Raw genomic sequence first — 23,932 nt, 5'->3', positions numbered from 1 at the left:
AATATGCTGCCAGTTAGCAACAGAGCTAAGACTCCTCTTCCTCACTCTTGTCCACCTCTCCATCCTCTACTTCCTCCACTCACTCAACGATCTCCCCCTCTGCCAAATTCTCCTCTGGGGCCGATGCGTCCTCTCCCTCCTCCCCCCACCTACATGCCCATCCACCCCCAGCCATGGCAGGCTTGAGTGAGGCTTCCTGACTGTCCAGCCTGGTAACGGGATCTGAGGTGACTCCAGAGGTGGAGTGGCAGATTTTGTGTGTGTATGTGTGTGCGCATGTGGAAACTTGGTTTCTCTTTTAAAAAACTTTTAAATCTAACATACATATAAAAAGTGCACGCATCATAAGTATGCAGCTCAATGGATATTCGCAGTGAACACACCCATGTAACCTGAACCCAGAGAAAGAAACAGAATGTTAGCAGCACCCCAGAAAACCCTTCTCTAGCCCTTCTAGTTACCCTGAGGCTAAACACAGCCCTGACTCCCAACACCATAGGCCCGCCCACTTTGGAGCTTTAGATAAATGCAGTCTTACAGCAGATACACTTCCATGTCAGGCTTCTTTTGCTCAACATATTGTCCATGAGATTCATCCATATGGTTGCATTTGGTTGTAGAGTGTTCGTTCTCATTGCTGTCTTCATATTCCGTAGAGTGACTGCACGGCGCTGTAGTCGTCCGTTTGCCTGTTGATAGACATCTGGATTGTTTCCAGTGTTGAGTCAGTAAGAATAATGCTGCTATGAATAGTCTCGGATGTGCCTTTTGGTGCACATAGGCACACATTTCTGTGGTACTGCTGGGTCGTGAGGTATGTGGATGTTCAGCTCTGGCAGATACTGACAAATAGTTTTCCAAAGACATTGTGCAGAGTGACACTGGCAGCAGCCCTATCCTGGCGAGGCTCTGCTCGCACCACGTCCTCGTGAATGGTTGCTAGTCCTTCTCATTTGAGGAGGTAGGTACTTGTGAGGCAGGCAGGCATCAGAATGCCTGCATCCGAATCTCAGCTCTCTTCTTACCTTGTGACCTTCATTAAAGCCTGTTTCCTTGTCTACAAAATTGGTTGAAAATCATGGTGCTGTTATGAAGATTCCATAGACTGGTTAGGTTAGGCTCCATAAATATTAGCTATTTGTAATTAACTCTCACAATAACTCATTTCACCTCTCAGAGCCTCAGTTTCCTCTTCTGTAAAGTGGCGATAAAAATACTAACACACCCACATGCACACACAGTTGAGAGGATTACCAGTGAAGGGAATAAGGTATTAAAGTGCCTGATGTGAGATATAATACACATATTACAAAATTCACCTTTTTTCAGTGGCTATTAGTATACTCACAAAGTTGTGCCACCATCACTGCTATCTAATTCTGGAACATTTTCATCCCCCAAAGAGAAACCCTGTGTTCATTAGCACTTACTCAGCATTTCCCCACACCCAACTACTCCCAAACCCTGGCAACTGCTAATCTACTTTCTGTCTCTATGAGTATTAAAAGTGTTGAATCTTTGCTTTCTTATATTTTTTAACTTTTGCAAAAGTGAAATACCTTGCACTGGGACAGACACATAATATGTGCTGAATAAATGTTATCTCTGCGTGTGTGTGTTTGGATAGATGGATAGGCAGATAGATAGAAAGAATGAGCACACTAAGTAGACAGATATAATATAAACTCATTCACTCAACAGTTACCCATTTGCACGTTTGCACATGGAAGGAAAGTGGTCTATGGAGAGAAGTAGGATGTGATTCTTGCTTTCACAGAATTCGCCATCTAGTGGGACAGAGAGGCATATGCACCACTCACACGAATGCAAAGCCCAATGAAATCAGAGTTGTGTCTGAATCAGGGTTGTGGGAACTCAGGGAAGATGTCAGAGGTGGAGGTGGCGCTTCTAGGATGGGTGAGCTCTCCTGACGTGGAGGGGCAGCCTAGGGGAGGGACCTGAGAACAAAGGCTGGGAGACAGGGATGGTGTTGCGTGAGGCGGGATCGCCGCCGGGACAGCCAGGTCTTCACACCCCAGTCAGGACCTTGTGCTGCACCTCCACGAGAACAAGACTTGTCTGTAGAGAAGTTATAAGCACCAGGCAGCGAGTGAGAGGCTGAGTGGGAAAGGGAGCTAGAGGGTGAGCCGGGCTGGCTCACACAAGCCTGCACTGCCATCTGGGCAAGGGCACCCTGCATGGGCTGGGCCCACGGCTAGGCACGCCATGGTCCTCGTACCACCAGCTAGTTTGACTATGGCTAGCATCATATTTAAGAGGAGAAGGCGGCAGTCTCAGAGGTGAAGGAGCCTGGACTTCAAAGTCAGACCTGGCTCTGGCCTTTCTTGGCTGGGGACCTTGAGCAAATGTTCAGCTCTCTGAGCCTGTTTCTTCAACTGTAGACAGGAGGTAGGTGTTACCCCAGTAGGATTACAGATGAGGCTGCCAAAGAGTTGGACACAGTGCCTGGAATGAGAAGTGCATGCTTCCTTAGACGGCCGTACGGATGCCTTGGGGAGACTGGACAAGGCAGATGAAGCACACATTCAAGGCCCCAGCAAGGTTGGGGAGTTAAAACTTTTTTTTTTGGAAAAAAAATTTAGTAATTGATATATGTATTTTTTTAGTTGAAGATGTCATCATGGGAGAAATCAGAATTTCTGGACTTCCTTGCATTTCTTGTACAATGTAGTGCTGTTTTGTTTTGAATGACACATGGAGGGATTGTCTTTTCAGTGCTTCGGCCTCCAAAGGTGTCACTTGGCCCTGAGGAGGGCAGAAATGGGGTGCAGATGCCTGTCGAGGCCAGCCGATGGCAGGGGAAAGGGAGCCTCATGGAGCGAGGGAGACAATGCACCCAATGAGGCCTGGCTCAGGGAAGAGTCTCTTGAAGCGCAGGAGACAATGCTGAGAGTTTCTCCTGGGGACAGGAGGCCTGGGGGAGCACGGTAGGGTGAGCTGGGGACACTGAGAGCAGAGACACAAGGGTGGTGAGAGTTGCGGGACCCTAAGAAATCACTGAATTCAACTTCCCCATTTTACAGGTGGAAAGACAGAACCCCAGCAAGACAGCGATTTGCCCAGGGTCCTTCATGGAATTAGGGGCAGAGCAAGGATTAATTCACGTCTCTGCCAGCTAGGAGGTTCCAAGAGACCCTGCTTCCTCTCCCCGCCCTCCCCCCCACCACCGTGGCCACCATCTCCTCTCAGTGCACTAAGCACCCCCTGCTCCAAGCATCCCCAAATCCCTAGTGACCAGTGTGGGGGTTCAGACACTCTAGGGCCCACAGGCTGGGGGAGAAGGCAGACAGGCACCTAAGGGATAAGTAGTCATCCTGTTGGTCTCTGTGCCATGGGTCCCAAAAGGGCCACTTAGGGATGGCTCTCTCTCCAGAGGAGGCAGGCTGAGGTGGGCACCCAAGGGCCCCCAGAATTCGGCAGAGATGAGCAGGGGGAATGCACCCCCTGCAGAGAGCAGCAGGGAGCAAGTGGGGGAGAGCAGCTGGGGTTCCTGGGAACATGAGGTGACTGTTTGGCAGGGACAGAGGGTACCTGGCCAAGGGACATGGGTGGGTGGAAGCGCGGGCCTATCAGCAGCCTCTGGTAAGCATTTCAATATGTCAGGAGTTCCCCGGGCCCTCAGGGCACTGCTGTTTGAGTGTGGGACTGTGTGGCCCTACCATGGAAGAAAATGCTGTGTGGGACCCTTTTCCAAGCCTCTAGCCCCCAGCTGACCACCTCCTCCCCTTTCCCTCCTATGACCACACATGGACCACACCTTGCAAAAGCCAAGGAAGGTTAGCATTGCCTCCAGCCCTCCCTTGCCCCCTACCAGGGACAGCCCTGGGTGGGAAACCTCGAATCCTAGATCCGGCTTTGTTACTGTCCCTCTGTAGATCCTTGGGTGTGTTTCCTCCTGTGGACTCTGGTGTCCCCTCGAAGTGGGGCAAGAACCCCACCTCTGAGGGTTGTTAAAGGTGCCAGTGAGGGGACAGGTGTGAATACCTCAGACCAAACAGTCTGGTTTGTATCCTCAGGCTGAGAGGAGGGCCTGCAGAGCAAGAATATAAGCTGAACCTCATGGTCGGTGAGAGGACGGGTCCAGAGCTCCTGAGCAATGGCCTGCCTGGGGATGTCCAGGGCAGGGTGACCAAGGCTCCACCCTGCCAGCGTCACCCATCACCACTGTACCGAACCCGCCGGCGGCGCGGGATTCATGTAACCCTCTGGGGCCTCTGTGCAGGCGTAGTGATGATCATAATGGTAACTGGGGGTGCTGAGACCTCCCTGTGTGCCACACAAGACTCGGGAGAGGTGGGTGCTTCCAGCTTTGTGGAGGACTGAGAGGGGGTGAATGTGAGCCGGAGATCGGGGAAGTCAGGTTGGTAGTAATTAGGTGAAGGGCCTCACCGGAGGGCGCCCCTGGAAGCAGGAACCCCAGGCACTGAGGCGCTTCCAGGCTCAGGGGTGAACGACTGATAGTTGACTCCTCCAGAGACCCTTTTTGAGCGAAGTAGGGGCGGTTGTACCGGGACTCGAAGTGGTCACAGCAGAAGGAAAGGCGGGAGAGGAGATAGGGACCTCCTCCTCTTCCAAACTCCAGACCCGCGGGAACTCCCCGGCCCGAGCGCGCACACCTGGCGTATTGATTATGCTAATACAAGCCCCGCCTCGTCCGCTCCCTAGGCGGGGTCGCCCCGAACTGCCAATTGGGATTGTGGGGCGGGGCTATGCTAATGAGGCTGGTCTGGCCCGAGGAGCGGTGCCCGGGGCCCCTGCGTGCCCAGGCGAGGCGGCGGCAGCAGCGGTGACCATGGCTGGAGCGCTGGCAGGTCTGGCCGCGGGCTTGCAGGGCCAGCGGGTCGTCCCCTGCCCGGACTCGGACTCTGACACAGACTCGGAGGGTCCGAGTATCCGGCGCAGCGCGAGCGTGCTGCTCCGCTCGCAGGTCATCCACAGCGGTCACTTCATGGTGTCGTCGCCGCACAGCGACTCGCTGACCCGGCGGCGCGACCAGGAGGGGCCCGTGGGGCTCGCCGACTTCGGGCCGCGCAGCATCGACCCCACACTCACCCGCCTCTTCGAGTGCATGAGCCTGGCCTACAGGTGAGGGCGGCTCCGGGGCCCGACGGCCTCGGCCCTCCTTGGTGGGACGGCGCGCTGGGGCCCCGGACACCCCACCCGGCCCCGAGCCTTGGTCCCTGGCTGCCCTTGGATACTCCAGCCACACCCTGGACAACCCCTACCCAAGCCCCGAGCGTCCTCTGACCCTGGCCCAGCGCACCGGCCCCCCGACCGGCGTGCATACCGCCTGGTTCCCATTCCTCCCTCCCGAGGGCGCGCACCACCTTCCCTCCGCCTCGACCTCCACAGGCCCACCGCGGGCCCCTCTCCGCGATCCCGACTCCTTTGCCCCTCAAAGAAATGCAAGGGCAACTCTCGCGCTCCCAGGACCCTAGGCCATGCTGTTAACCCCACTCTCCACCCCGGGGCCACTCCACCCGACCACCTGCAGCCCTCTTCTCCCTCCCCTGCAGCCCCGGCCCAGAACCACTCTATTCCTGCACCCTCGAGATACTCCTCGTGCCCCTGGTTGTCCTAATTCATAGCAAAGTCGACCGAAACCCAGCCTCTCGTCCACCCCGCACCCCCTAATTGCCGGGACACCTGTTCTTGACCTACTAGGTCGAGGGTGGCGGGAGGAGGGTGCCCTGGGCGGACCCAGGGGGGCGCAGCTTGCAGAGGTTCCCAGCCGTGGCCCGGCAGGGGGTGCTGCAGGCGCTCGGGGCTGGTACCCGAGAGGCCTGGGCTCGCCTACCCGGGTCGCCGCGCGGGGCCGAGCGCCTAACGCAGCATGGGACCCCCGCCTAGCGCGTTGCAGAGCGCGAGGGCCGCGCCCGCCCAGAGCTCCACACCCGCGTCCCTGGGGAGGGCGCGAACCAGGGTCCTGGCCCAGTGCCCTGGAGCAAAGTTCCCTGGAGCGGAGGGGCCAGGATAAATTATCAACGAAAACCGTAGGGGAGAAAGGAGGATCGGCCAGCCTTGATCTTTTCTCTGTGCAAATATTCCTCTTCCTCCGCGGCGCCTCCTCCCCTTCTGAGAACTGCTGGCTACGGACTCGCACTTGTAGCTCTGACTGGGAGCCGGAGCCGGGGTGGAGATTGCGGGGGAGTGCGGCCCACCCCCAACCGCGGCCGCCCAGCCGCGACCCCATTGGCTGGAGCGGTGTAACCTTGGCCCACAAGCTCTGGCCCCAGCCCAGGTCATGTTGCAACCTGATCGTCCAGGGCGCCGGACGATGTGGAAAGTTCAAATTCCCGTCCCTTTCCTCCCTCCCCCACTCGGGCATCACGGGACGCTCGAGACAGGGCATCCAAGGTTCTGGTACACCGGATGCGGGCACTTCTCCACCCCAGGTCCTCCCAGGGCCCCCCATGTCCCACCCACCCCCAACTTCAGCTTCCTGCTTTATACCACACGCCGCTCCACCTGCGCTGGCTCATGCCCACCCTCCACCCTGGACCCTGGGTGACCAAAAGGCGAGGAGGCTCAGGGGAGGTGGCAAGGGAGGGGAGGGAGCACACTGCGAGAACGACCCCCACTAAGAGGCTGACTGGGGGCTGAGGTGACCCCAGTCGGGGCAGCTGAGGTGAAGGGGGCTGTGCTTTTCCCCTAAACCCCCGGAATATCCCATCTAGCTGTCCGGCCCTGGCTGGGGGCCTAAGCACAGGGCAGGGAGGTGGCTGAGTTCTAGAGGAACTTTCGGATTCCCCCATTTGGTAGAAGAAAACACAGGCTAAGACTGGAACAGTTTTAGCCCCTAAAGACCCCTAATTACAGGGGTTCCCGGGAGGGGAGAGGATTGCAGAAGCCAGGGTGTCCCAAGAGAGTGACTGGATGGGAAGGGGACAGCAAGGCAAGGTGCTGGAGGACTGGCCAGCTTTCCCTTCAGCAGGGCAGTGTGGCTGAGGGGGGCCTTCTCTTCTAGAAGCAGGTCCATGTTCCATGGTTCTGTGGGTGGAAGCCCCAGGGAGGCAGGTTCTGGAACCTCCAAGAAAACACTTACTCATGGCCTCAGGGATGTGGGGGAGCAAGCAAGACCCAGTCAGGGAGACTAAAGGAGTTCCTTAGGGAGATAGGGAGACACGGGGGCGGAGTGGGGGGCTGAGCTAGTTCTGAGTCTTCCCCATCCCATCCCATCCCCAAGATTCCCGGATTTTCTGTTGGTCTAAGAAGATCTTGAACCCTGGCCCCAGGCTTTTGCTCCAGGCTGGACCCCTCCACTCCCCTCCCCTGCCTGGCCCAGCACAGCCCAAATCTTTTCCTCCTGGGCCTGGATGTTGTCACTGTCTCATCTCCCCCAACCCTGCCTGGCCACAAAGCCACAGGCTCAGCAGGGAAATGGAGGAGAGAGGGCAGGCAGGCTGGGGGTGGGGCACTGAGTGGTCAGAGTGGGCTGGGAGGTTGCTGGGATACAGGCAGGCGCAACAAACTCAGGAGTCCCCCCAGGTGCCACAAAAGAAGCTGGCCCAGGAGGTATCAGAGTGCCCCTCCCCTCATGTCTCCCTGCTGGACAGATGGTGTTTATCTCATTCGGGAGGGAGAGGGCCGGCCAGCAGGCCTGGGTGCTTAGGCTGTGTACTCGATTTGGGTAATGAGGCCTGTTGTGCCCTGGGTGGCAGTCCCCCCCACCCCCCATCCCCAAAGCAAACACAGGATCCTGGAGACCAGAGAGGAGAGGGGATCCAGTGACCCATGTACCCAAGGGGTTGCAGAGTCAGACTACCACCCAGTCACCCCTCACCCCTAGGATGAGGGAGAGGTCCCTGGAGAGAGCAGGCCTGGCTTTCTGCAGCCTAAGCCTTGGGGCCTCAGCATTGCATGTGAGCAAGGGTTGGAGAAAGTGGGCCAGAGGAGACTTGGATACACCCCCGGCCTGTGGACCACGAGGAGGCCGGGAGGGAGGAAGGGACCGGCGGGGGTCTAAGACCCTGAACATCATGACCTAGGTCAGCTCCCGGCGGGTGGCAGGCTTGGCCTGTGCCTAGCAAGCTCCTCACCTGTGTGGAGCCCTTCCGTCTGGTGGATTTGATTGACTGCTAGGGTCAGAGTCAGGGTGCTGTCTGTCCACTGCCACCACTCCACCATCCTAGCTGCCTTCCTTTGGGCCCTGATTACCATTGTCTTGTGCATACCCCTGAGACAGGGCACACCTTCCTGCTTGGTCCAGATTGGCATCTTGGGGTTTGGGACTGGACAGACAGCAGAAGGGCAGTGAAAAGGCTCCCTCTCCACCTGGACAAACTTTATCCATCCCCTGGGCCTAAGGGGCCCAGCAGGACTGATGGAGAAAAAGCCACAGGGCCTGAGTGAGTCTCCCCCATGTGACCTTGGGCATGTCCCTTACCCTTCCCGAGGCTCAATTTCCTTTAGTAAGAAATGGGTCCCAGAACCCTCCCTCGCCAGCCTAGAAGACGAGGCCTGTGAGGCCGCTGGGCATTGTGGGTATGAGGACTGAGCTGATCAACAGGGTTCAGCCCTGGCTTTGGTTCTGGCAGCAGATTAACAAGCAGGTCTCACCAGAGAACACAAGGGCCCCTAGTGGGGACCTGGGAGGGTATTTTAAAGGTCTGAGTCTTGGTAGGAATCTCAGGTCAGTTAGAGTGAGGGGGTCCCTCAAATGGCCCACCCTAGGTGAGTGCCTGGTGCAGGGGAAGAGTGTGGAGCCAGCCCTGCAGAAGCGCCCTCCCACTTTCCCCTTTCTCCAGCACCCCCTGACCCAGCCCTCTCCCTCTAACAGCGGCAAGCTGGTCTCCCCCAAGTGGAAGAATTTCAAAGGGCTGAAGCTGCTCTGCCGAGACAAGATCCGCCTCAACAACGCCATCTGGAGGGCCTGGTATATCCAGTGTGAGTGGGCTGCATGTGGGGCTGCCCAGGAAACCCCCAGGGCCCTCGGGGCCGGCACCAGCAGAGGGCTGCTGGTCTTTTGGGGAGACCAGGCCCCCAGCACCAGGACAGCTTTGGACCCCCAGAGGGCCTTGGGGAATGTGAAGTTGGGCACAGCAGGGGTCACCCCTTGGAAGTCCTAAGGTGGGCTGAGATTTGGGGAAGAGTTCAAGACCCATTCCACATCCCATTAGTGCAGTCAGGCGCCTCCAAGGCCGGGGCGGAAAGAGGCGTCAGACAATGTCTGGGCCGATTGCATCACTTTGCAAATGGGGAAACTGAGAATCTTCCACTGGTCTCCACCAGCCTTTCATTGAAGTCCTTTCTGAACACCCAGTAGGAGCCCCCCGATGGAGATTTTGGGGAGGGCGCCCAGAGAGGTCATGTGGTATAGTAGAAGGGACTCTGGACTTGGAGTCACCCAGAGCTGGTTTCCCACCCTGTTTCTGCCTCTTGCTGGCTGTGTGACTGCAGGCAAGTGTCTAACCTCTCTGAACCTATTTCCTCATCTATAAAATGAGGCCAGTAGTCCTACCTTGCATGGTTGGCACAAGGATAATGGGTAGGAACGGGCCTGGCACAAAGTTAGTGCTCAATAAATGATGGTTGAATCCAATGTACCCTTGAGGAGGTCACGGTCATTTATTTGGGGATACAAGACTCACTCACCCCTGTGGCAGGGTAGCAGAGGCTGAGAGGGCTTGGACTGTCGGCCGTGTGCTGGGACCTTGTCCAGCTCAGTTCGGTGCTGCTGCAGGATCAAAGGCTGCACTGCAATGGGAAGCCTGGCCCAGGACGGTGCACACAGGGCATTCTCTGTACTGTCCCCCCTGGGTTCCATCCAAGCAGAGAGAGGGAGTGTTTTCTCGTCTCTGTTCACCTATGTGCCTGGCACTGTCACAGATCATCTTCTCTAAGGCTTCCTAGCAACCCGGGGAGATAGGTATTATCACCCCCATTTCATGGAGGAGTGACTGAGGCCCCGAAGGTGAGTGACTTGTTCAGGGTCACAGGGCATAAAAGAAGCAGAGGTGTGGCCAGCCAGTCAGGGCTCTCCAGCTCTCAGCCTGGCACTCCTTCCACAGCTCCCAGCTGGCTGGCTTCCCGTCCTCATCTGAGAACACGCAGGTCGCCTGGCCGGGCAGTGGGAGCTCTGTGCCTTTTGAATGTTTTCTTGGGTCTCTGCCATTTCTGAGAACTTGCAGGAGGGCCCTGGCCAAACAATAAGGCTTTTAGGCCAGGGGGAGTCAGTGTCCCCCCACAGAGTTTCACCCTGCCCCCCCAAAGCTGGATGGGACACAAATATCTGTCTCTGCAGAATAAATTTCTGATGCCACCGGGGGTCCTGGCCCAGACAGACAGACTCTGGTCTCCAGCTAGTGCATAGGGTGCTGGGAGGACTCCAGATTCTGAGACAGATGGAGGTGGGTTTGAGGCAAGTTCTAGCATGCGCTAGCTGTGTGACCTTGGGAGAGTCCCTGGCCTCTGCTAGCCACAGCCTGCTCACTTGTAAAATGGGAATAATAGGAAGCCTGCTGCTGAGGTTTGCCGTGGGTCTTCAGTGAGAGCATCCATGCCTCAGCCCAGGCCCTCATGCTCAGGGGCCCCCGGAAGGTGCGCTGCTGGCATTTATTGTTATTACTGTGGTCGCAGGGGCAGCACACGCAGGCACACAACAAATGTCAGGACGCCCCCTCCTCCCTGAGCACCCAAGGTTGGAGGGTGGGCTTCAGGAAAGGGAGACAAGGAGACTGCTGGAAGGCTGACTGGCCCCGCCTCCTCGAGCCTGCCACCCCTCCCCAGGCTCCTGGCCTCCCAGACGCCTTCCTTTCCCACATCCCAAACTCGTCTGGGTGTCCCGTGAGCCCCCCCGAGCACTGTGCGCCTCTGGGGGCCGACTCTCCCCATGCACTCGCTCATGTTGTATGTGTGCTCTCATTAGCTCTCCCACCTAAGCTCGGAGCGTCCTGACCCCCCGGGGCTACCCTGCCCCAGCGTGTATTAGGTGGCTGCATGGAACGGATGAACTTATCAGTGGTGAACTCATCGATAAAGCCCGCCCCAGCTCCAGGAAGCCACATGGTCACTGCCCTTCCGTCCAGAGTGCAGGATCCCTGGCAGGGGAGGGAGAGCCCAGCCAGGCCTGCTCAGCCCTGTCTCAAGAGTATAAGCCAGGGGCAGATACTCTTGGAGACCCTTCTTGCTCTCACCCCCTGGGCCCATCCTTTGTTTTCTGTCCAAGCCATGCTCAGCCACCAGGACAGACCCCCTCCCCCAATCCCATGGGAATAGTTTCGGAAATGTCCTTTAGGACAGAACTTTGTAAATGATGCTGAAGGTCCCAATAAATTTGATGTTTGGGTGGTCCTCCTCCTCTGTGTCCTCATTTGTCCCAGAGGAAGTTTGCCGAGGGCTGAGGCAGGATGGGCCCCCACCAACACCCATGAAGGGTGAACGATTGTCCTCTTTGTCAGGACTGCCAGGAAGAGTCACTGCTTGGGGGTTCCAGCTTTTCGAAGGCCTGCTGTGTGCCAAGCTCCGTGCCAGATGCCGGGATTCGGGGCCAAAGGACACAGCTCCTGCTCTCCTTCCCAGCGGGGGCCAGCACGCAGAGAAATGGCCAGGGCTGGGCGGAGAGTGAGGCAGACAGGACCATGGGGTTTCAGAGAAGGGAAGGCTTCCTGGAAGGGGGCTACCCCGGGCTCTCCTGACAGATGGGCAGATGTGGACAAGGCAGAGGAGGGAAGGGCAGTGCCGTGTAGAATAAGACCAGAGTGTGGGTTGTGTGGGGCAACAGCAAGACACTGTTTGGCTTCAAGGTGGCGCATATGAAGGAGAACGAAAGGGGAGGAGCAGGCAGGGCCAGTCGTGGAGCCTTGGAAGCCAAGCTAAGGGATATGGACTTTATCCTGGAGGATTCAGGAGCCGTGGAGGGCTTCAGGCCTGAAGTGCGCTTCAGGGGGAACTGGCCTGGCCACAGCAGGAAGAAGAACTAGAGGGTGTTGAGGCTGGAGACAGGGAGGTCAGGTGAGAAATGACACCAGACCAGGGGGTGACAGGGAGAATGTGGAGGAGGAAATGTCCCAGGTCCTTGGAACTGAGAGAGTGCTGGGATTAGACGGGAACCCCGGGCGTCATGGGGAGTTCCTGTGACTGAGAGGCTGTGTTGGCAGGGAGGCAAAGGCTTGGGAGGGATGCTCCCAAACATGTGAGAGGAACACATTTTGGGACATCCTAGTGGAGGTTCCCCAGGCAGCTGGGAAATGGGTCTGAGACTGGACAAGGGCAGGATGAGAGAGGCCGCGAGCTGGGCCTTGCAGAGGGGCCGGTGAAAAGCGGTCAGGGAGGCTGGGAAACAGAGGAAAGGCTCCCGGGGCTGAGGCAGGAGAGGGGTGGTGAGGGAGGAGGGGGCTGCTCAGCAGTTGAGGTCCAGGAGGATGGGACTGGGGAGGGCCAGGGCCCTGAGTTCAGGAGCTGGGTCGGTGGGACGGGCGTGGGGGTGGAGGCTGAGCTACAGGAGGTGAAGGTGGGACTGGGAGATGCAGAAGTGCAGGTGGTGAGTGACACTCTGCCAGAGTCTCAGGGGAACCAAAGAGGTGAGGGGAAGAAGGTGAACTTGTTCAGGGAACAAGGGAAGGGAAAGTTTGGGAGGTGACAGAGAGCCTGGCATGTGTTTATAGGTCAAAAGGATTGGAGAGGGGAGGGGAGTGGAGGAGGTGGAAAAAAGGCTCAAGTAGGTGGCCTGAAGGACAAGCAGTGGTTCTCTGAGATGAGCGAGGGCCGTACTAAGGAGCCTGAGTCAGGGGACCCCTGGCCTGCCAATCTGACCAGAACCTTCTTGGGGCAGCTCAGTTCTTGTGGCCTGCCCCACAATCCCATTCAGCAAGCATTGCCTGTACACCTACTAGGCTTCCAAGGAAGGCAGAGGAGGTGTGGGGGGTAGGTTTCACAGAGGGGCATAGAAATGGGAGATATGGCAGGGCTAGAGCAGGCAGGAAGGCTTCCTGGAGGAGGTGGCACTTAATCTGAGGATCCAAAGCCAGGCAGGATTTCACAGTGTGGCACTTGAGTCTTAGTCCCCTTTGGGTGCGAGACGGCGGAGCTGGGCACCGCTGACCTGGCCCCCTTCTCTTAGATGTGGAGCGGAGGAAGAGCCCCGTGTGTGGCTTCGTGACCCCCCTGCAGGGGCCTGAGGCTGATGAGCACCGGAAACCGGAGGTAGCTGAGACTGAGGACCACCGCCCACCTGCCTCCCCACCAAGCCTGCCCCTACTTTCCGTCACTCCTCGCCCTGGGCGGGAGGGTCTGGCCCAGACGCGGATTGGGCGCGGCGGGGGGACGACGCGTTGGTGTTGACCCTCGCACTGAGCCTCTCCCCGACCCTCCCCAGGCCGTGGTCCTGGAGGGGAATTACTGGAAGCGGCGCATCGAGGTGGTGATGCGCGAGTACCACAAGTGGCGCATCTACTACAAGAAGCGGGTCAGTGGGGGCCCGGGGGAGGCTCCGGACCTTTCCCCTGCGGCCGCTGCCACCGCCTCTCTTGGAAGAGCGCTGGAGGGGCTCTCCCCGACTCCGCCCTCCATTAAGATCCAGGCCGACAGCGCCACCGTGTGGCCACAGGGGCCCCTTGCAGCTCCTTACCTCCCAGGGCAGAGGAGCTCCTGAGGGGAAGTGGGGGATCTCCTTGATCTGTGGGAGCTTGTGAGTAGGGGAGGCCTTGGCGGGAACGATGGAGGAGGGGTCAAGGGACACAGTGTCCACCTCTCTGTGTTCCTGCAGCTCCGTAAGTCCAGCAGAGAAGGGGATCTCCTGGCCCCCAAGCAGGTGGGTGCTCCCTGGACCCAGAGAATTGACAGCTTCCTTCCTGGGGGGGCGGGGGCGGGGCGTGGCGGGAGTAGGACAGTGGCTGTGGGTGAGGATGGGAAGTGAGGGAGTGGGCGAGGCTGTTGTCCTCTGACTAACTGAGCCCTTCTCCCCTTGGGGAGGGAAGCCTTGGCGGGCACAGTGGTGGAAAAACACCAAGGCTTCTCGTTGACTGAGCAAGGGGTGGGGAGGCACGGGGGAACGGAGGGCCCTAAGAACTGGGGTCCAGATGGGAATAAGCACAGGGGCAGGAAGGGGACCCTTGTGTCTTCAGCGGGCCATCCCTGTCTGTCGCCTGGGGGGCGATGTTAAGAGGCCAGTGGGGTGACCCTAGCCTTCCAGGCAGCAAACTGGGCCCACCAGAGAGAAGCGAGGAGGGTCTGTGCAAAGAGAGGCCTTCTAGCCAGCTGATCATTTCATCTCCCAGGCCGGGGCGATATGGAAGGGCCTGGGGCAGTGGGTGACCCCTGTGTCCCCAGATGGGGAGGAGCGGGGCTGCTGATGGCTCTGTCTCCTAGGCGGAAGGCGGGTGGCAGCCACCGGAGCGATGGTGCGAGCAGCTCTTCTCCAGCGTGGTGCCCGTGCTGCTGGGGGGCCCGGAGGAGGATCCCGGCACGCGGCAGCTTCTGGACCTCGATTGCTTTTTGTCCGACATCTCCGACACACTCTTCACCATGACTCAGCCCAGCCCGAAGCCCCTGCAGCTGCCCCCAGAGGACGGTGAGGGCCTGCTCCCAGGAGAGGAGGCCTGTGGGAGTGCAGGCCGCCAAGAGGGGACAGCGGGGGATGGGTGCCCCTACTCCACCCTTCCTGCTGTTCCTGACGGCACCACTGCCCCCTCCAGCCTACGTCGGCAATGCTGACATGATCCAGCCAGACCTGACACCTCTGCAGCCCAGCCTGGATGACTTCATGGAGATCTCAGGTGGGGCAGGCCCCTCCCCCTGGGTGGGGTGGACGGGCAGGGTCAGACAGGGAACCTGGGCAGGGAAGAGGGGACCAGGGCATTGGAGCTGCAGGCTCTGGGAGTTCCCAGGAAAGCAATGGATGCTGGGACTCTCTCAGGGACTTTGATTTGTTTGGGCCTATTTATTATTTACATAATTAATTTTAAAAGCTATTTATTAAAGAACATTTCAAACATACACACCAGTAGAGAGAGAGTAGTTCAATGAATGCTCGTGGAACCATCACCAACTTCAACATTTATCACTCTTGGCCAGTCTTGTTTCTTCTAGACTTCACACACTTCTCCCCTGCTATATTATTTTTAAGAAAATCTCAGGTATCGTGTCTTGTAAGGCACTTTCTAAAGTGGTGTGTTTCCCTGCCTCCGTCTTCTGACCCCCAGGGCACCGGGTCACTCATTTCTTCCATCCCACCAGAGGTACTGATGTCTGTAATAGCGCATGGGGACAGATATCTCTTTCTATTTTCACAACCAACTCTCCCACGTTGCTTTCTTCATTCAGCCGCGGGTCTTGGAGACTGCTCCCGAAGTTCATACACTTTGGGGACTCCGGAGCCATTCTGGGGGTCAGGTAGACATCGGGGCTCAGCCTGTCTCAGCCAAGACCCAGGGGACAGAAAGGAGGTCCTGGCGTAGTTTCGGTGACCCCTCCACTCTTTCCCCACAGGGTCCTGGGCCCATCAGTCAAGAGGTGGAGGCCTGTGGGGCGGGAACTAGGGAATGAGGAACCACCCCCACCCCTGCCTCAGCCCTGGGCGGGAGTGGGGACTGTGGGGGCAGAAGTGTTGATGGCAGTGCCCTGGGAGCAAACCGGCCTGGGAGGGCAGCGGCCCTGTCTGGGCACACAGACCCCTGCCACAGGTAGGAGCCCAGCCACCCCCACCCCCGGCTCTGGGCAAACCTGGGGCTAGGAAGCGACGTCTCTCAATCCGGGGTGGCTGCTGGTGGGGGCGAGCATGGGCAACCTGTGGTAGGGGATGTCATGCAGAGGAGGTGGCTGGTGTGGCCCCTTCAAGAGCTCCATGCACAGGGAGGGCAGGAGCACAGGGGCCACCGGGGCTGCCTCTGATTTTCCCCAGGAGCTCCTCACTTGAGAGGAAACCCAGTGAGGGGGCCGGAACTCGAGGGAGGGAGGAGGCTTAGTGAGGGGAGGGCTCGGTGAGGTACAAGTGGTCTGGTGAGGGGTGCCGAGGGAAGGGGAAGGGGCTGATGATGGGAGAGGGGCTGGGGAGAGGACGGCAGGTCAGTGGGGGGACAGCGGCTAGGAAGGGACTCAGGCTCAGCGGGTGGCTAGGACTAGGAAGCGACTTCTCTCAAGGCCAGTGAGGACAAGTGGGCAATCTATGGTAAGGGGATGGTGGGCCTCAGTGATGGACCCAGCAGCTCATTGCACCATGAGGCCTGTGACACCTGGGGAGTGGGCAGCAACAAGAGCAGGGAGCTGCTCTGTGGCCGTCATCCTGGGACTGGGCTGAGTAGGCAGCTGGTTCTAGAGCCCAGACCTCAAGGGGCCTAGTGACGAGGCTTATCGTCCTGGGGGAGTGGAGGATCAGTGACTGCTCACCCTCTGCCACCCAGTCCTTCTGTTAAAGGGAGGCAGCAGGACAGCAAGACGATCCCTACCTTCTAACCTTGTGGCCGAGAAAGACACGCATACACACACACTCAGACACACAGACGTGAGCATAGAACACCTCACATCAGGGCAGGTGCACACAGACAGAGCTACAGACCATGGGACAGACACGGGGGAGACCACACACTGACACGTAGAGCCAGCTGCCCAGCGACACCCGAGCCCCAGAGTCACACAAGAGGCACACACTGGTTTAACCCTGTCAGGCTGGAGGTTCTGTGTGGTCATATCTGTCCCACTGCTGGGTCTCCTTCGAGGTGGCCCCTGGGAGAGAGACCTGACCAGCTCTGTTGGCTTGGGGCCTGGGCCCATCAAAGGCTGGTGAGGTCAGATCTGACCAGACCAGGAGGCCTTGGGCGCTGGTGCAGACCGAAGGCTGGTCAGGGTCAGAGAAAGGTGCCCGGAAGGGAGCGGGTGGGCGGGTGGCGCCCGGGCCGGGATGTGGTTAAGCCGCGGGCAGCTGCTTCCCCAAACCAGAATAGCCTGGGGCTCACACAACCCGCACCTCAAACAAGCCGTCGGCCCCCACCCCGCCAGCTCTTCCAGGCTTTCCAGCCCCCCACTCTGAGCCCACTCTCTGACTCCTGCTGTCACCCCCTCAGCCCCTTCACTCCACGCCTGGGCTCCATCCTTGTAGCCCCATCTCTTGACCTTCCAACAAAGCAACTTGTCCCAGATTCGCTGACTGCCTGCCCCCTCACCCCTAACTCACCCCTTGAACTCCTGTCACCCTGGGGCTCCTCCCCGTCCCAGACCTCCTCCCTTGGACCCCACCCCTTTCCCTCCCTGGCACTTTTACTGCCCTTTATGTCCCCAGCAGGGCTGGTAACAGGAGCAGACACGGGAGTGCCCAGGGCTGGGGATGGGGAAGGGGGCCTCATGAGTCAAGTGTGGGGCTCCATGGGAGGGCTGCTGCCTGGGGTCCTGCTCACAGCCCCACACAGTCCCCCGTTGTCTCCCACTCAGGCCCATCCCATTCGAGCCTCTGTTGCTGCTTCCCCTGAGTGAGACAGAAACTCTCCCAGTTTCACAATCTCCTGTGGAAGCCCCCCCTTCCCCCGCTGGCCCCCACCCCACCACCACTCTGGCCTGGGGACAGGGCACGAGGCCCGCTCTCCTCCCCCTGCTTCCAGACAGGCCTTAGCCCTGACTGCTGCTGCCTTGTGTGTCTCAATCACAGATTTCTTCACCAACTACCGCCCCCCACAGACGCCCATGCCTTCAAACTTCCCAGAGCCCCCCAGCTTCAGCCCCATGGCCGACTCCCCCTTCAGCAGTGGGATCCTGGGTTCAGAGGTGCCCCCTGCCTCCTCAGCCATGACCCACCTCTCAGGGCATAACCGCCTGCAGGTGAGCTCGCCACACACCCACCCCCCAGCCCTGTCCCACTCACCTGCCTATGTCCAGGAGTTTTTCAGGGTACTTCCCAGGTGCTAGTCCTGTGCTTGGTCGACCAAGAGGCTGGAGAAAAACCCCATCTCTGCCCTCCAGGAGGGTGCAATTCAGCTGGGGAGGAAAGACCCTGGTGAAGCAGAACTGACAAGATGGTTGTGGGAGGGAGGCTGAGGGCAGGGGAGCTTGGAGCAGAGCACCACCGAGGGCTAGGTTGCTTGTGGAGGGCTTCCTGGAGGAGGGGGAGTTCTGGGCCTTAGTGAACGGGTCAGGTTTGGACAGAAGAAAAGACCAGTAGAAAGCAAGCCAGATGGGAGGAGAAGCATGAATGGGAGCGTGGAGTCAGGAAGCTGAGCAGGCATGCTTAGGAAACAGTGAGTCTACCATTTTGGCTCAGGAACTGCCACACCCAATTCAGATGTTGCCTCCCTGCTGCTAGGTTAGATAGGTGCCATTTCCCTCCATCATTAGACTTTTCAGTTCATTGCTGAGGGGTCTCTCTCCTGGACTAGACAGTGAGCTCCTTGCTGGAAGGGCTGTGTTTTCCTCACCACTGCACTTCCATGCCTAACACAGTTCAAGCACATTAACAGCACTGGGTAAATGGTGACCCAATGGTTGAGCAAGTGATGAATGAATGAGTGTATGGATGGGTGTGTTGGTGAATAGACAGGTTGTAGATGGGGGTAGATGCTTACATGGGTTGGTGTGTATACATAGGTGGGTGAGTGGTTGGTTGGATGGATGGGCTGGTAGATGAATTCATAAATGAGTTTGGTGAATCAATGAATGGGCTGGTGGGTGGATACATGGCTGGTGAATGTATAGATGGTGGATAGATGGATTATGGATGGGTTGGTAGATGAATGAAGGAAGCATAGATGGTTGGATGGATTGGTGAATGGGTTAGTATGTGGTGGGCTGATGGAAAGATAGATGAGCTAGCTCATAGATGAGAATAAATATGTAGATGAATGGATAGAGGAGGGATGGATGGATGGGTAGGTGGGTGGATGGAAGGATGGATGGATGGATGGGTGGGTGGATGGAAGGATGGATGGATGGATGGGTGGGTGGATGGATGGATGGATGGATGGATGGATGGATGGGTTAGTGAACGGATTGGTGGATGGATGGATAAATTATTTGGTGAATGAATGGGTGGGCAGGAAGATTGATGCTCTTTCTTATGCCTAATTTGTGCATCAATGTATTCCATTCCCTCTTCTTATTAAATTATAATTTCCCTGGTGTGTGTGATGGAGGGCAGGGATCATTTCTCCTCTCTCTCCTAGTGCCCAGTCCAGAGTTCAGCCAAAGCAGGAGGCTGCCGGGGTGGCCGCAAAGGCCAGCTTTCTCCCCTGCTCTCTATCTGTCCTCCCAACCAGGCTCGGAGCAGCTGCCCTGGCCCCCTGGACTCCAGTGCCTTCCTGAGCTCTGATTTCCTCCTTCCTGAAGACCCCAAGCCCAAGCTCCCAGCCCCTCCCCCACCCACACCCCTCCTCGAATACTCTACCCCTGCCAAAGGGCCTGGCCTGGAGCCCTGTCCCCCACCCCACTTCCCTCCCATGGCTCCGCCCCCTGCTGTGCTTCAGGAAGAGTCTCTCTTCCCTCCCAGATTCTCCTTCCCTACTGTCCCTCCTGCCCCGGGAGTGTCCCCACTGCCTGCTCCCACTGCCTTCCCACTTGCCCCACATTCCACCCCCTCCTCCTTTCCCCTTCTCCCCTCTGGGTATCCGGAGCCCCCACTGGGGCCTCACTTCACAGTGCCCCAAGGCCTGCGGCCCAGAGGCAAGCCCCCCACCCCATCCTCTAGGGGGCAGAAGCCCAGCCCCCGCACCTTGGCCCCTGCCACTGCCAGCCCCACTGCCACTGCTGGGGGCAACAACCCCTGCCTCACACAGCTACTCACAGCAGGTGAGGCGCAGGGTCGAGAGAGGGGCAGATGGGGACCAAATGCAGAAGCAGGGATCCTGTGGGAGTAGAGGAGAAGGTTAAGGGGCAGGCTCAGCTGGGGGGCAGGGTGGCGAGGAATTAGGGACGTGGGCTCTGAACCCATAAGGAGTGTGGGTGATGATGGGGTTGGGGCCAGCCCCAGTGGCCCTCACAGTTCTGCCTGTGCACAGCCAAGCCTGAGCAAACCCTGGAGCCACCACTTGTGTCCAGCACACTCCTTCGGCCCCCAGGGTCCCCGGTAAGATGGCCGGCACTGGGAGGTGGGGGCGAGCCCTGGGGCTTCACCCCAACTCTCCGCCCTTCTCCACCCCAGCAGGAGACGGTCCCTGAGTTCCCCTGCACCTTCTTTCCCCCGACCCCGGCCCCTACACCACCCCGGCCACCTCCTGGCCCAGCCACACTGGCCCCTCCCAGGCCCCTGATTGTCCCCAAAGTGGAGCGGCTCTCGCCTCCAGCACCCAGCGGTAAAGAGGGGTTACAGGAACTGGGGGGCTCTCGGGGACAGAGTGAGGGAAGGAGTGGGGGACTGTATCTGGGGCCAGGATGAAGGGACAGACAATAGGACCCTCTCCCCTGTGTCGGTCTGTCTGTGGGTCTGTGTGTCCCTGCCACAGGAGGTGAGCGGCGGCTGTCTGGGGAGCTCAGCTCCATGCCAGGCCCGGGAACTCTGAGCGTCCGCATCTCTCCCCCTCAACCCATCCTAAGCCGGGGCCGTCCAGACAACAACAAGGTGGCACCATCCCCCCACCCCAAGATTTGTGTGCACCCCCAGGGCCTCCCGCACTCCCTCCTAGGCTCACCCTACTCGCTGTCTGCCCTCAAGACTGAGAGCCGGCGCATCACACACATCTCTGCGGAGCAGAAGCGGCGCTTCAATATCAAGCTCGGATTTGACACCCTGCACGGGCTGGTGAGCACGCTCAGTGCCCAGCCCAGCCTCAAGGTGAGGCCCCACCCAGGCTGGCACTCCTAGAACCCAGACCAAATCCCAGGGCCCTCCACATGCACAGTTGCCTCCTCCGGCCCCAGTGCTTCAGTGGGTCCCGGGATGAGGGGCCTCCAGCACCTGAGCCATCCCTGGTGATGCCCGCAGATGAGCAAAGCCACCACACTGCAGAAGACGGCCGAGTATATCGCCATGCTGCAGCAGGAGCGGGCAGCCATGCAGGAGGAGGCCCAGCAGCTGCGGGACCAGATCGAGGAGCTCAACGCTGCCATTAAGTAGGTGGAGGACGTGCAGGCGCTGGGACGGGGGGCATGCTGCCTGACTCCCAACCCCACCCCCCATTCCCCCAGCCTGTGCCAGCAGCAGCTGCCTGCCACCGGGGTGCCCATCACACACCAGCGTTTCGACCAGATGCGAGACATGTTTGATGACTATGTCCGGGCCCGCACACTGCACAACTGGAAGTTCTGGGTGGTATCCTCACCTGCCAGTGGCCGGGTGAGCACTGCAGCCGGACCAGGCTACGCCCGACTACAGGCTTGGTTCCACAGCCAGGCAGGGTCTCAGAGCTGCTCCCAGGGGAAGGGGCTCCGGTTCTGCCCCCTCCTTCTAGGCCCTTGGCATTGTGGCTAGCAGGATTGCCCAGTGACGGGCTGGGAGCAGAAAGAAACCAAGGGGGGAGCCCTTGGGTGAGGAGACCACAGCCCTTCCCTCAGAAAGTTCCAAGGCCGGTTTGGAAGTGAGCTGGGCCCTGGGGAGGACGTGGAAACTCTCCCTCCCTTACCTGGTCAAGCTCTTGACTGATCCAGGGCAGGAAGCCCAGGGATGGGGGATAGTCCAGCCCAGAAGAAGGGTGGTGGAGGGGCTGCGGGAGGGGGCTGAGAGCCAGAGAGCTGCAGGCCTTGGCAGGGTGGAGGGCAGCTACAGTAGGGGTCCTACGGGTTCAAGACTCCACACCGGCCAGGCCCTCCCCCTGCTTTGGGCCAGATGTCAGGCCTACATGTGAGGTGTGTGAGGGCATCGGCTGGACGACAGGCCTGCTCCTTGACCTGGGCCCAGTTCAGCATCCTCATCCGGCCTCTGTTCGAGTCTTTCAACGGGATGGTGTCCACGGCAAGCTTGCAGAGCCTCCGCCAGACTTCGCTGGCCTGGCTGGACCAGTACTGCTCTCTGCCTGCTCTCCGACCAAGTACGTGAGCCACCTCCCTCCCACCAGAGTGTCCAGGCCTCAGAACAGGGGGTTCCACTCTCTCAGCCCCAGGTCCAGCCTGTCTTTAACAGCCTGGAGTTTCAGCCATCCCACCATGCCCCCTCGATGGTCCTCCGGCCACCAGGACACCTGCAGACAGAGGTCCTAGGAGGTGCTGACGGTCTTGCCAACTAGTACCTCCCCCATCCTTTTGTCTTCCGCATCCAAGGGTGGGGCCCTAACCCCAGGAGGTGTCTCTCTCTTTCCCCAGCTGTCCTGAACTCCCTACGCCAGCTGAGCACATCCACCAGTATCCTGACGGACCCGGGCTGTATACCCGAGCAAGCCACACGGGCGGTCACAGAGGGCACCCTTGGCAACCCTTTATAGCTCTGGCCAGACCCTGCCGCTTACTCAGCTGCCCTGGGGCTGCTTTCCCTGGGTGTGGGCTCCAGGGACAACTTCTGGGCCCTCCCTCCTGCCCCAGGCCCTGGCTGTCCCCTTTCCTGAGGGTTGAGCCAGGCCCAAGTCTCTTCCCGCGTCCTGGAAGCTGGGAAGAACTGAGTTGCAGTCCCTGCTGTACTAGTGACTAACGCTGTGACCTGGGGGACTCATACTCCCTCTTTGGACCTCCATTTTCCAGTCTGCAAAGGGGGGATGGGAAAGCTTCAACCAGAAGATGATCTGGAAGCTTTAGCAGCTGTGACACTCAGAGGCCTAAGCCGGCAACTCAGGGAGCTTGAAGGAGGGACGTGGACAATCCTGTTTCCCTGTCACTCCCCCTGCTCCCCGGCCGGTGGGGCACAGGCCCCTGTTTCTGAGCAGATAAGCAGAAGAGGAGGTTCCCTCTCTGTGCCTTCACTGGTAGCCTGGAGGGGCTGCAGGATGGCGTCCCTGGGTGAGGCCAGGAAGGTCTGATCCCAGGAGAGACCTGGGCAGGGGGTGGCCAAACCAGGGCAGGCATCTTGTGTGTGTGGATGCGTGTGTATGGATTTTGTAAAGAACTTTTGACCAATAAAAACAAAAACTGTTGGGGGCTGTCAGCACGTCTCAATCTGGGAGGGAGAGAGAGCTGGTTGGCAGCAAGAGGTGGTCTTGCAGAGCGCCTTGCAGGCCATGAAAGGGCCTTGGCTTGTCCTCTGAGCTGGAAGTCACTGGAGGGTTTTGAGTAGAGGTGGGACAAGATCAGACACAACTTCTTAACAGGATCCCTCCAGGTGCTGAGTTGAGAACAGGCCACATGGGGCAAAGGCAGAAGCAGGGAGAGCGGTCATAGGCCGCTGCTGTCATCCAGCTGAGAGATGACAGATACTTGTCCTGGAAATCCTCCCTCCATGGCCAGGAGAGGGTTCCGAGAGGCTCACCACCTTCCAGGTTGGAAGAGGGCAGAGCAGGACCAAGGAGGGGAAGTGACAGGGTCTTCCATCAGAACTATCCAGAAGGAGAACATGCTGCCACAGGGGCTAGTGATCTCCCCACTCTGAGATGTGCAAGCAGAGGGTGGATGGCAACTGGTTGGGATGGCTTAGAAGGAACTGAAACTCCAGATGGGAAGTCGGGATAAATGGCCCCAATACTTCATTGATCCTTTCATTGATCCATTTAACAAATATTTCCTGAGGGAGTATTATGGACCAGGCGCTGGTCTCGGCTCTGGGATTCCTCACTGCTGTACCCTGTCCTCATGGAGCTGACATTCAAGCTCCGCGAGGCCGGTCTTCTCACTTCTTCTCAGACTTCTGGAGACGTTTGCAGGATATAAACAGGAGACGGTCTTCCGTGGGCATTGACTCTCCCTCATTCATGTGGATGATAATAATAACACACTTATCTAGTGTTTACTTCGTGCCAAGCACAATTCTAAGTGCTTTATGTATATTAACTCACTTACTCCCCACAACACCCGCCTCTCCAGGCCTGTTATGAGGATTTAAGAGTAAATGTACATAAAGCACTTGCAACAGTGCCTGGCAAATAGCATTATGGAAGAGTTATCACAATATTACTATCATCCTCTTTTTATAGAGGAAAAA

General features: G+C 58.5%; 1 protein-coding gene across 8 annotated transcripts; it reads left to right on the top strand.

Moving 5' to 3' along the window:
* Positions 1-4,718: 4,718 nt before the first annotated feature.
* Positions 4,719-22,932, top strand: MLXIPL (MLX interacting protein like). 8 transcript variants are annotated; one of them, XM_070484433.1, is made up of 17 exons: positions 4,719-5,106; positions 8,801-8,907; positions 13,082-13,164; positions 13,337-13,426; positions 13,727-13,771; positions 14,329-14,530; positions 14,655-14,735; positions 17,597-17,766; positions 19,197-19,725; positions 19,935-20,002; positions 20,081-20,228; positions 20,379-20,494; positions 20,588-20,707; positions 20,858-20,985; positions 21,061-21,184; positions 21,770-21,899; positions 22,171-22,932. In XM_070484433.1, exons 1-17 carry the CDS (start codon positions 4,814-4,816, stop codon positions 22,287-22,289), a joined length of 2,553 nt encoding a protein of 850 aa, XP_070340534.1. In that variant the 5' UTR covers positions 4,719-4,813; the 3' UTR covers positions 22,290-22,932. The 8 variants fall into 8 exon arrangements, with proteins under 8 accessions (XP_070340534.1, XP_014705937.1, XP_070340533.1 ...); XM_014850451.3 differs by having other exon boundaries at positions 20,078-20,228; XM_070484431.1 differs by having other exon boundaries at positions 4,740-5,106; positions 19,104-19,725.
* The last annotated feature ends 1,000 nt before the right edge of the window (positions 22,933-23,932 follow it).

The sequence above is a fragment of the Equus asinus genome, chromosome 14, assembly GCF_041296235.1.
Source record: "Equus asinus isolate D_3611 breed Donkey chromosome 14, EquAss-T2T_v2, whole genome shotgun sequence".
NCBI classification, from domain to species: domain Eukaryota; kingdom Metazoa; phylum Chordata; class Mammalia; order Perissodactyla; family Equidae; genus Equus; species Equus asinus.
This window is presented reverse-complemented; position numbering and strand designations above follow the sequence as displayed.

Coding starts and splice junctions, on each gene's coding strand:
- MLXIPL (XM_014850447.3), top strand. CDS start 4,814: ATGGCTGGAGCGCTGGCAGGTCTGGCCGCGGGCTTGCAGGGCCAGCGG. Junction 13,772..14,328: donor ATCTCCTGGCCCCCAAGCAG/GTGGGTGCTCCC, acceptor TCTGTCTCCTAG/GCGGAAGGCGGGTGGCAGCC. Junction 21,900..22,170: donor TCTGCCTGCTCTCCGACCAA/GTACGTGAGCCA, acceptor CTCTTTCCCCAG/CTGTCCTGAACTCCCTACGC.